The sequence below is a fragment of the Coturnix japonica genome, chromosome 2 (genome assembly GCF_054131305.1).
Source record: "Coturnix japonica strain WE chromosome 2, WE-NBRP24, whole genome shotgun sequence".
Classification (NCBI taxonomy): domain Eukaryota; kingdom Metazoa; phylum Chordata; class Aves; order Galliformes; family Phasianidae; genus Coturnix; species Coturnix japonica.
Window position 1 is genome coordinate 42,712,952 of NC_140664.1, and position 12,912 is coordinate 42,725,863.

General features: G+C 44.9%; 1 protein-coding gene across 3 annotated transcripts in view; it reads right to left on the reverse strand.

Moving 5' to 3' along the window:
- The window catches only part of MIB1 (MIB E3 ubiquitin protein ligase 1), a 64,740-nt gene extending 57,269 nt beyond the window's left edge, over window positions 1-7,471 (reverse strand). For all 3 annotated transcript variants that reach the window (XM_015855417.3, XM_015855420.3, XM_015855418.3), the window contains exon 1: window positions 6,924-7,471. In XM_015855417.3, coding sequence (XP_015710903.2) covers window positions 6,924-7,446 — 523 coding nt within the window. In that variant the 5' untranslated portion in view covers window positions 7,447-7,471. The remainder of the gene's footprint in view (window positions 1-6,923) is intronic.
- Between the last annotated feature and the right edge of the window lie 5,441 nt (window positions 7,472-12,912).

Sequence of the window (12,912 nt, forward strand, 5' to 3'; positions counted from 1 at the left end):
AATAAGCATCCATCTCTACGCTTTACCTATAGGAAGAAGTCAGGCTCACTTGGAGAGCTGTCACTAACTTCAGGAAACGTATTACCATTTATGAAGTGTTCTTCTGCAGTGTATTTTGCTTTCTGAAAGAAAGCAGACCAGATGTAATGCACAGGCATACGCTCTTCCCAGCCTTCCACTACAAAAGGCAGGTTCTCAGGTCTGCTTAACTCTTAAGAGCAGTGCAAAGACCCAGCAGATTGATGATTAACTATACACATTTTCAGCCCATGTGCAGGGAATAGAGTGAAGCAACAAAACATTACAAAAATAATAAGAAGAAAAATCAAATTCTGGAGCTTTGGAGAAATCTGAAAGATAGAAGGGACAATCAACAAGCACTGGCAATCAGTATGTAGCACAAATAAAAAATGAGCTCTAAAGGTGTAGAGGAACATGGCATTTTCACCATTACTCACCCTTAACAAAAAAAAGGCCACCACCAATAATAGGTCTCTGAAATTAATGAGAAAATGCTTTTCATCCCCTCCAGAAGGGATGCTTTTGGAAAGGGCAGCCATGTTCACTACAAAGCTATTAATCACTTGTGCCCAAAGAACAAGCCATCTGCAGTGAAGAAAAATCAGCAGCTGGAGAAGCAAAACTGAAGGAAATGCCTTTTTGTCTGACTGTTTCACGGAATCATGAGACGGCTGAGGTTAGAAGTACCCTCTGGAGACTGTCTAGTCAAACCTCTGCAAGATCTCTGTGGCGCTTTGCTTGACTTAGCTGGCGAGCCAATAAAACGGAGGTTTTACATCACATTCCAGGTGCGGCCTGTAAAGAAGGACGACCTCCTTCAGCATGCCAGCAGCACTTCACCTAATGCAGTCCAGGGATGCCAACAGCACTGCATGGCCAAAAAGACACCCTGCTGGCTTCTGGGCACGTTGCCATCCATCAGGAGCCCCCGGGGCCTTTCTTGAACCACAGATTTCCAGCCAGTTTGTCCCTAATAAGCACCAGTGCAGGGATTATTCCTCCCCTTTCTGAATTACATGAGATTCCTGCCATCCTGTCAAGGTCCCTCCAAACAACAGCAGAGTCTTCTGGTGCATCTCATGCATCATTTCTCCTAACCAAGAAAGCTTCTTACTTCATCATCTTCCATCACCTAATAATAAACATATTTAAGAAGATTTCCAGCCTCACAATTACAGATTTTCCAGATGCATTGAAGATTAAGGCCAAAAAAGGCGACGCCTTTGGAGCAAAGGCTGCACGGCGTTATAGAGATGGAAGCAGTATTTTGGGGCAGCTGAAGATAGCCTTCAGAAACAGCAGCCATCCTGAAATTGCTGACTTGAAGCTACACGATCACTATAATTGCTGGAGTATTTCATGACTCAGGCAGCATCCATACCTTGACCACAAATTCCATGCTGAAGTTTCGCAGGCCTGGCACAGACAGCTCATATAATTCACGTCTGGAGTTGGAGTCAGCAAATAATGTCAACACAACTTTTACACCATAATCATTCTTTACAACTATCCTTCTGCATTTAGAAGTACTTAATGCCTGGTAACATCGTCTAAAAATGCTGTTTTCCTACAAAGCAAGAACTCTGAATCAACCATGCTTATATCATACTCCCCAACCCACTAATGACCTTTTCCCCAACACACAGGGCTAGGAAAGCTAACTTCCTTGGCTCTGTACACTTAGATTTCAACGCCTGGTTATTAACTATGTTCTTGGGACAACTGCCTCACTGCTACAAAGTACACTGGACCACTACACTATTTTTGGAAGCCTTCAAGAGCAGATGCATCCAAAAGGCTGGGACCAATTGCCACTTTGTTGCCCTGCTTAACGAGTCTTATCAGATATAAGACTTGGCCTCATAGGGTAAAGCAGGGCATTTGGGGTTTTAAAAACTGGATTGCTAAATCGGTGTATTAAAAAGAAACGGAGCAGCTGTGCATATTTGGAATTTTTTAATAGCTGCTGAAATTCAGGGAAGACGGTTTGCCAAGCATTACATTTACTCTGGATGCAAAAGGACTAAGCAATTGGATGCCTGCAGGATTCTTAAATCTGTCCAAGCAGTAAGAAAAGAGAGCAAAGGAGACATTAAAGTAGGAGTTACACACAGAATCACACAGAATGACCCGGGTTGGAAGGGACCTCAAGGATCATGGAGTTCCAACCCCCTGCCTGGCAGGGCCACCAAACATACACATTTACTAGATCAGGTTGCCCAGGGCCCCGTCCAACCTGGTCTTGAACACCTCCAAGGACGGGGCATCCACAACCTCCCTGGGCAGCCTGTTCCAGGGCCTAACCACTCTCCTAGTGAAGAACTTCCCCCTAACATCCAACCTAAATCTTCCCTCTTTTAACTTAGAACCATTTCCCCGTGTCCTGCTATTATCAGCCCTTTCGAAGAGTTTACTCCCCTCCTGGGTGTAAGTTCCCTTCAGGTATTGAAAGGCTGCAATGAGGTCACCCCTCAACCTTCTCTTCTCCAGGCTGAGTCCTGCAATCAAAAACTACACCACCTCACAGTACACTTAAAAGCAAATCACTTCAAGCCACTGAATCTCAGCTGAATTCCTTAAGAAGGAACAAGAAAAAAAAATACACCAAGATGCCTTATCCAAAAGTCATTTGACTACAGCATCTGGGACTTGAAAAAGAACAGTACCTATCTATATTTGGAGTCTGTGACTGAGAGGGTCACATTTTTAATATCACTAACTCCTGCACAGCACCCTGATAGGAACTTCCTTTCTACATCCATTCCCTGACACATGATTCCAGTAGCAACACCCACTCTGGCATGCAGAATCAATGATTGGGTTGGGTTGGAAGGGACCTTTAAGGTTCCAAACCTCCAGTAGACGAGGTTGCTTAAAGCCCCATCCAGCTTCACCTGACCATGCTGCTCCATTCTCTTCATTATGGAATCAAAAGGGTTTGCAGGGTGAAGCTGCAAATTGAGTCAGGAAATATATCCAGCTGAAACACAGCCAGGAGGAAAAGTATCCAGCTGAATTGGTTTCCCAACCCTGTTTTTGGTGCTACACGACACCTCTGGCATAACAAAGCGAGCATTGCAGGGCAGGAGCAGGCAAGTAATCCTGTTACAGGATGTTTCACCAACGCATTAGAGATCCGGAGGGAGAAGTGGCTTTGAATGCTTCCGGCAACAGTGGACAAAGAGGCAGCTCTAACTTCACCCACTAAAAAGAAAGCTGAAACAAGGTGCTACTACCACCTCTAAAATGCGATAACTAAACTTTCACTCATGTCTCTAACGCTAACAAAATGCATTATTTAGACCAACAGTATATTCTAAAGAAGACTAAAATATTAATGTAACTTGAATGAAATAGAGAAGAACATGAGTGCGGTGGGCTGACCTCAGTCAGATGCTATACACCCACATAGCCACTCTTTCACTCCCATTCTTCAACAGGACGGGGAGAGAAAGTGCATTGAGAAAGCTTGTGGGTGGTAATAAAGAAAGCAAGCTCACCATCCATACCACTCACTGCACACTGCAGTCAACAGCAATTCAAGTTAGTTTTCAGAACCAACAAAATCTGGTTTCCAAGAGACTCGTGGATCTCTACAGAACTTGTAAGAAGCTCAAATCCTTTCACATAAGGACAATACTGCCATCAGGCAAGAGAAACCATGAACTACAAAGAGATGCTTTGTTCTCCCCTTTCATTCACTCCATATATTTTTGACACTGTGGTGAGACTGGAAACAAAGAATTCTTAGAGATTAACCAAATTCTACCAAAACACACAAACAAAACTCATCTATTAAGTGTCGCATTTGGCAGCAGCCAGACTTGCCATAGCATGTGTCCTGTCTCACAAGATATAGGAGCAGGGAGGATTATTGTGCAGGAGACATGGGGGAAGGGCAGGCAGAACAAAGGACAGGCTCATACAAAGAGGCTTCACAAGGACCATTGCTCATCCAACTACTAGAACTTTAGCTGTGAGGGGTTCTGTAAATAAGCAGCCACCATATAAAATCAGCACAACCACATTAAAATGCCTAAATTGAAACCTGATGCACTAAAAGACCAAGCCAATATGTAAGGTAAATCATCCAAGATGCTCTGCTTTTTAAGATGCTTCATGCGGCTCTTCAGGTTACAGCAAAATATTAGTGCAAGTACAGAAAACCATTCAGACCCTTCAGAAGGTTACATCTGATTTGTTAATACAGGCAGAGTGCAGCTCACAGCTGCCAAGTTGCACACAAACTTGCTTTAATTGAAGGATAATTTTGCATCAACACTTCATTTCCTGATCCCAGCTCCACCACCACCTCCCCTTATTCAAACACAATTGAGTACATACTACATGCAGGAAAATTACATTGTTACTTTGAACCGAAGATATAAAAGAGGAAATGGGTGACAAATATGTTTTTACCTAAGCTTTGTTTCTTTCCTTTACAGATTCTTAGTTTAATAAATCCTCTCAATGACTTTACCTTGCTTAAATAAATGCTGGCCAATGGAAATATGATCACTAATGGGCTGCCAGTACAGCTACCTTGGTAGAGCACTGAAAAAACAATATTCAGACAACTACACCTAAAACACATAGCCCGGATAAAACACAACATCAATCACTGATGAGATTTCCAGGAAAACAGTCCTAAAACATTAGCAATAGAATTACTCAGGTTGGAAAAGACCTTGAAGATCATCAAGTCCAAATGCAGCCTAACCAGTACCCTAACTTTAAAGACCCTACGCTAAATCATATCCCTAAGTACCACATCCAAACAGCTCTTAAACACATCCAGGGATGGTGATTCAACCACCTCCCTGGGGAGCCTATTCCAGTACCTAACTACCCTTTCTGTAAAGAAGTTCTTCCTAATATCCAACCTAAACTTGCCCTGGTGCAACTTGAGGCCATTTCCCCTCGTCCTGTCACTTGTCACCAGTGAGAAGAGACCTGCCCCACTCTCACTGTAAGCACCTTTCAGGTACTGGAAGAGGGCGATAAGGTTTCCCCTCAGCCTCCTTTTCCCCAGACTAAACAGCCCCAGCTTCCTCAGCCTCTCCTCATAGGGCTGATTCTCCAAGCCTTTCACAAGCCTTTGTTTTGTTTTTCAGTGTTAAACTGTAAGAGATATGCTTGATTCAACACTGATGTGAAGTGTCAGCAAACCAAAAACTCCTCATGATGCTCCCTCACCAGCACCATGGTTAACATTATGGTTATAAACCCCTGCCAACCAGCTCCACTATTCCTGTTATGATTTAGATCAGAACTGTCTAAACAACCACAGCAATAACATCAAATTATCATCCCATGTCAGAGTCCCTTATACTAAACAACAGGCAGCCCCTACTGTGGAGAAAACACAAAAAGATGGAAAACTAAAGGGAAGCAATCCGATATTTCTTAATTTTCCCCAAAACAATATCATGCGTGAAGCAGAAATTAAACCTCTGATACAGAAGTAAAAGCATAACTGATTATTCAGGATATATAGCTAAGGATGCAAAACTGAGAGCTACAGGAATACTGGGACATAAACCTGAGCATTAAGCATACGCTTCCAGACGTAGTTAACTATAATGCCAGCTTTTAAGTAAGTCAGGCAGAGCTGCAATACTGAGCACACAAAGCTCATATTCAGCCCCTTGGCTTTAAGCAGAAGCAGCCCCACTGGTTTCCACAAGATGTCAAAGGCAGGTAAAGTTTCAAAGCATAAACATCCACAAGACAAGGCTCTCCAACCAGTAGGACAACTTCCAAAAGCCATCTCCAACTGAAGCCTAAATTGCATCTCCCAGTACAATGGGAGGGGAAGCTACCCAGGCAGAGAAGAACAAAATCCATCTCAAAGGCTCACCGTGAAAGAGCAACATGGGGTTTCTCAGGAAGATTTTTCTCATTAGAATTAATTAAACGATTCTGTCTATTCCTAAGCCTGCTGGCTCCAACTCACCCCTATAACTGCCCCTCCTGCAATACAGAATCACAGAATTATCAGGGTTGAAAAAGACCTAGAAGATCATCTAGTCCAACCATTCCCAATACTTCCCAGCTAAATCATATTCCTCAACACAACATCCAAACGTTTCTTGAACACTCCCATGGTCGGTGACTCCACCACCTCCCTGGGCAGTGCATTCCAGTGCCTGACTACCCTTTCCGAGAAGTAATACTTCCTAATGTCCAGCCTGAATCTCCCTGGCGCAGCTTAAAACCATTCCCTCTAGTTCTAAATACCACACACTGCTGGCTCAAAGTCGGTATCCACTCACCACTGCATTCAGAATCAGAGATGTTACAACGTCCAACCACCCCAACAAACAGCACCAACCACCCGCTATTGAGGGGCTTCTGCTGGGAACCCACCAGACCACAATTCACATCGAACCATTTCCAAGCTCTCACTGCAGAGAAGGGAACGTTCCCCTGCAGCGCTCGCCTCGCTCACGGTGCCGCATAATGTCAGCACAGACCTAAACCCGTTGTCACACAGAATCACAGAATGACCCGGGTTGGAAGGGACCTCAAGGATCATGGAGTTCCAACCCCCCTGCCTGGCAGGGCCACCAAACATACACCTTTACTAGATCAGGTTGCCCAGGGCCCCGTCCAACCTGGTCTTGAACACCTCCAAGGACGGGGCATCCACAACCTCCCTGGGCAGCCTGTTCCAGGGCCTAACCACTCTCCTAGTGAAGAACTTCCCCCTAACATCCAGCCTAAATCTTCCCTCTTTCAACTTAAAACCATTTCCCCGTGTCCTGCTATTGTCATCCCGCCGGGTTGAATCCTCCGGGCCGACCCCACAGCAGTCAGAGCGCTGGCTGCAGGACAAAGCGGCGTTCCCATCATTTGTAGGCACACACACACACAGGCCCCGCATCCCCGGCCCCACTCACCGGTGGGCGCGCTGTCCAGGATGCGGAGGTCGTACGCCCCGGAGCAGCGGTAGTTGGCGGCGGTGCCGTTGTCCCACACCACCACCACCTCCTCCGGGCTCTCGAAGCTCCGCACGGTGCCCACGTGGCCCTCGCCGCCGTCCTGCTTCCCCCACTTCCAGTCGGGGCCTCGCACCACTCTCGCCCCGACGCCTTCCACCATCACGCGGTTGTTCCTCGAGCTGCTCATCCCGCCGGCGCCTCGCGGGCCCGGCCGGCGGGGCGGCCCCAGGGGGACGCCGATGGAGCCGGGAGCGCGGCGGGAGGCCGCGGGCCGCCGCTGCGCCGAGAGAGGCGATCCCGACTCGACGCCGGGCACACGCGGCGGCTGCCGGGCAGAGGCCTGAGGGCCGCGATCCTCCCACCTACGGGCCGCCCGCCGCCGGCCCGAGACCTCCGCTACATCCGGGGACTGCGGCCGCGACGGCGGCGGCACCAGGGAGACCGGCGGCAGCCGGCAGCCCCCGCCTCCCCGCCTGCGCATGCGCACCGCAATGGCGCCGCTGCGCAGCCGCGAGGTGACAGAGCTGCTGTAATTCATCACCGCTGCCGCTGTGGTGAGGTAGAGCTCTCTGTAATTACAGTCAAGTATGCCTGGAGCTCACTGTGAATACAGCCAATAGTCATGGCAGAGCAGCTGGATCACAGGCTGGCAGAAGGGAATCCACAGTGCTCCAGGCATACTTGACTGTAATTACAGAGAGCTCCTAATTCAGTGCAGGAATCTTGGTGCACAGAAAGAGCTACGGAACTAGTTCTCTTCTGGCTACCAAAAATTACATGTATTGTTGAGTCACACCATCATCCAGCTGGTGATTATGGTCTTTCCCACTGCTTCCTGAAACTTTAGAGCAATCCAACAAGGCGCCATGCAAGAATCCTCTGGTTTATTCAGAATTGGCCTTTTCTCTTGTGTAATCGATGACAGAACTAGAGGGAATGGTTCCAAGCTGCGCCAGGGGAGATTCAGGCTGGACATTAGGAAGTATTACTTCTCGGAAAGGGTAGTCAGGCATTGGAATGCACTGCCCAGGGAGGTGGTGAAGTTACCGACCATGGGAGTGTTCAAGAAACGTTTGGATGTTGTGTTGATGAATATGATTTAGCTGGGAAGTATTGGTAATGGTTGGACTAGATGATCTTCTAGGTCTTTTCCAACCTTGATAATTCTGTGATTCTGCGATTCTGTGAATTCATCATTGTGCATAACCTAATGACATCCCTCTAAACTCTTTGTTATTGTTGGAGAGCATATGGACTTTTATTGTGTGTTTTTAAGTGCAGCTGTTACCCTCAGAGAGAATGACGAACCTCACAGAGCCACAGGAAACAGGACTTTGGTGGTCACCCAGCCCATAAGCCTGTTCAAAGCCATTCCAGAGAGCTGCTTGTCTGAACTGCCCCTTTGCCTTGTGGATCTGCAAAATGTCAGAAAATCTTAATACAAGTATGTCCGTGTACTGAAGGCAGACTTTGATAAAAGCTTTTCCGGACTGTCCTGTTTGACTACAGCTGATTTTAATTCTCTGCTTTCCCCAAAAGGTTATTTTTCAGGTTATTTGCAAACTAAGTGAAAACCTGCTTTACTGAGAAGTTTAGCCCCAAAATGTCACTTTAAAAGTATGTAAATGCCTTCCACAGAAACCTCTGGTCTGACAGACTTGCCATACATTTTTTGAAGTGAATAGGAAAAAAAGGGAGTTGTCCATCTGTATCCTCTAATGTAGTTACTACAAACTCCGAAGAATGAGTCATTAACTTTAGGCCACATCTTGTTTGTTCAGGTTTTGTAGGAATAAAATAGATAAATCACTAATTCCTCAGCCTCTGCTGCCATCACATGGCCGTGTAGTGCCTCCCATTACGCACCTATCCCATTTACTGTTGCATTATACTTCCAGTTTTAATTACCAGATTCATCGTCTACAACTTCACGCAATTTCTTCCTCGATTTTCAGAAATGACATAAGTAATTGATGTTGGGTTTTTTCCAAGTTTCTGCAGATTCGATTACTTTTACTGGCAGATAGTGAGCAAGCTGTCGTACAACACAAGTAGCAGTTTTGCTGGGTTTGGTATTTTTCTTATGCTACTGCTATGGAAGCATCTTATGCTCTCCCTACGAATGTGTTAATTACAACATGTATATTATCTGCCAATGTCAATGCCACTGTTTCTTTTCATAACAAGTTTTATCTGCTGTTCTCTTCTAGGCAAAACAGCTGAGCAGAGATTATAAATAAATTACTTCATTTTCATACTGTGAAAATAAACTAATTCCTTGGAGATCTGCCCCTCCAAAAAATGAAGTATCCCAGTACCTCACCATGCTGGAAAACAAAACAAAATGATAAAAAAAACCCCACATCTTAGGGTGAAGAAGAACATCTTTCCCTGAAATAATTATCTCAGAATCCTCTCCTTTGAATAACCTTTTAAGGCTGAGCTGTTCTAAGTTCAACATACCTGAAAAAGAAAGTGTAGTATAAAAGTATGTGCTTGTGTATACTTCAGTGGATCCAAGAGCACATTCCTACCTGACACTTCCAAATGTTTAGCCCCCAGTTGTAGGCCACCCAGCTGGAAGGCAGTCTGATAGAAAAGGACACCTGGGAGTTCTGGCAAATACCAAGCTGAACATGAGCCAGCTGCATGTTCTTGCAACAAAGAAAGCTGATGGTGTCCTGGGCTGCATTTGGCCAAGTACCACCAGTAGATTCTGTAACTGATTAAATCCTCCATCTCTTCTCAGTGCTGGTGAGGCCAGGCCTGAAATACTGGGTCCAGTTCTGGGCTCCCCAGTACATGCGAGACATGGACACATTGGAGAGAGTCCATCAAAGAGGCAGGAAAATGATGATAAGACTGGAACACCTCTCCTGTGAGGAGAGGCTGGGGGAGCCAGACAGTTCAGACTGGAAAAGAGAAAGCTCAGGGGGATTTCATCAGTGTCCATAAACACCTGAAGGGAGGGTGTGAAAGGATGAAGGACAAGAGGCAACTGACTCAAACTGGCACACAGTAGTTGCCCAGAGAGGCTGTGGGGTCTCCTCCTCGAAGATCTTCAGAAGCCAAAAGCCAATTGGACATGGTGGTCCTAAGCAACCTCCTCTGTGTGTCTCTGCTTGAGCAGGGGTTGGTCCAGGTGGACCCAGAGGTCTCTTCCAACCTTAACCATTTTGTGATTCTGTCCTATTTTTAAACTGACAGGAAAATAAACTGTCTTCATGGCTAATTTTTGTTAAGATCAATTAACTGTGTTCTAGTGATGAGTCAAATTTGCCCAGTCTTCTACTAACTACAAACCTGTGGTTAGCAGTTCCTCAGCTGTATTCAAATGTAGGGAAATGATTTCATGTACCCTACACTCATCAGTATTTACACAAGAGGTTGTTCAAGGGAGAAGAGTACCAGGCAGCCTTCATGTTACAACAGCTGTTGATGGTATCTTCAACCACCTAAACAGAGAGTGAAAGAGTGCTAAGTTGTGTTGTTGCATTTGTGCTCAGGATACCAGCTCTACCTTGCTGAACTGAAACTCTCACCCTTTAACTGGAGGAACAATAGTTAATGGGAAGCTGAATAGAATGATACAAAGCATAGCGTTCTCTTTGAATCCTGTTTCTTTTAGCTTTGATGGATGGAAAGGGCTGAGGAATATAGCCTGAAGAAGCAAAGAAATAGATCTGGCAGCTTGAGGAAGTGAAGATAATGGCCTAAGTAGCAAAGTTCAGGAAAGGGGCACATAGAAACAACTATTCCTAATGCCACAATCATTGATTTCTTTATTTATTCTTCATGAACACCAAGGGTACAAACATATACACAGCTGTCTCTTTCCTTCAAAACTAAAAGTACTTCTAACTTATATGGACTTGATTTCACTACTTGATTCTTGACTTGATTTTAGGTTGGATGTTGGGGGGAAGTTCTTGACTAGGAGAGTGGTTAGGCCCTGGAACAGGCTGCCCAGGGAGGTTGTGGATGCCCCGTCCTTGGAGGTGTTCAAGACCAGGTTGGACGGGGCCCTGGGCAACCTGATCTAGTAAAGGTGTATGTTTGGTGGCCCTTCCAGGCAGGGGGGTTGGAACTACGTGATCCTTGGGGTCCCTTCCAACCCAGGTCATTCTCTGATTCTGTGATTCACACTTTAAGGGAAAAAAACTTGTCATACACATAAAAGCTTCTGTAAATTATTATCTATTGCTTAAACAAAATAAATTGGGACACAGTGTAAAAGAACAACTCCATGCCCTTTCCCTTCTGACTAATCTTTACAATTCATTGCAGCTGGGTTGACTCAAGAATATTAGTAAGCTGGAGAGCATAGGGCAAAATGCAAGCACTTCAGAATGCAGGACTCTGCTCCTTCAAAAGGAAAACGCAGTAAGATTTCAAAGCACTGTGTTGATCACCTGATTTCTCCCCACACACACCATGTGCAGTCACAGTATTACTTGGAAGTGGTTGTAGCATGAACAGTATTTTCTTTATTGCCTTTGCAAAATTTGTCATTGGTCAAAAGATAAGTATCTGAAGACTTGAAAGTAATGCTGGAATTGGATGGCGTGACAGGGATTACTTACAAGGAAGTTAGTTATTAACATCGCTGTTATTGACACCGTAAGTGACATACTCTAAAAGCAAGATGATGCCCTGATCAGTACAGGCATTTATTTCAGTTTGCATGTGGCCTGTCCTGTATACCTGATGCTTTTATTACTCCCATGAATAAGCAACATAGATAGGGCAATGGTTGAAGACCAGCTAAACGTCATCAGCGTTTCTACAGGTCCAGATCTGGTCTTGTGAATACAAGCTTAATAATTGAGGCATTAAACTGCTAGATTTGTACTGCTCAGAGAGGTTCTTTAACCACCAGCATCCACACTGCCTGCTTTTCAGTCACATGGCTGTATGTGTATTTATAAGACTTCCATGGACACACACTGTGTTCTCTTCTTTCTCAACCATTTGAGATTTTTCTTTATTTTTCAGGTGACTCAAGTGTTCTCCAGCTTCATAGGCCTAGGACTTGAGTCTGCTGCAAACAACACTTTCCTTCAGCAGAAGTAGCAGATCCCTTTGCATCTTAACACTGAGTCCTCAGCTCAGCCAAATGACCATCTCCAAAGGTTTCTAAACTCACCTTGTTGAAACAAACACATTTTCAAAGCAAAGCTCTCTAGTGCAGCTGCTCACACCAGTGTTCCTTCAGGATAAGTGCTTTATCTGGGGTATACAGCACGATACTCTAAGTCAGTCAGGACCTGCTCATGGCTGTTCTCTACACACATTGCAAGGTTCATAACAAATAGTCTTCCACTTATTCTTTTTCCTTTCTCTGTAACAGGGTAAAAAAGCAAAGTCCAGATCCTACCTTCTGCTTACTGATACCCATACTCCTCTCAAATGCTGCTGTACCCCCATATCTCTGCTTCTCTTCAGAGAGAGTAACATATTCTTACTTTATTAAGTAAATTTATTACTACCTTATTAATACAATATAACTCATTTTGTATGTTCTATCATTCGAATTGTATTGAATTCTTGTGTCATTCTCATACCTTTTAAATTCTTCAGTCACTTAAACTGTACAAATTGCTTTCAGTTGGAAAGAAAATGAAGAAAAGTAACAGATTTCAGCTTGTCAGACTGAACTGTAAAACATGCTGGACTTTTCCAAATCCCACATCCCAATTAGCACTGCTGGCAGAAACTGACATTTCCAAGCTCTTCAGATGTTACAAAGGGTTTTGTAGTACTTCCCTAAGCTCTTTGGCTCAATATCCAAGACAGCCAGGAGCTTTGCCCCCACCATTTAATGACGAACAAGTCAGGACCAGAAATGTTCTCAAATTCCATCAGAGCAGTGCCTCTCTGATAAGATCTGAGATCAAGGAGAAGCAAGAAGGTAGGCCACACCTCATCTCCAGCTTTTACATGCCTT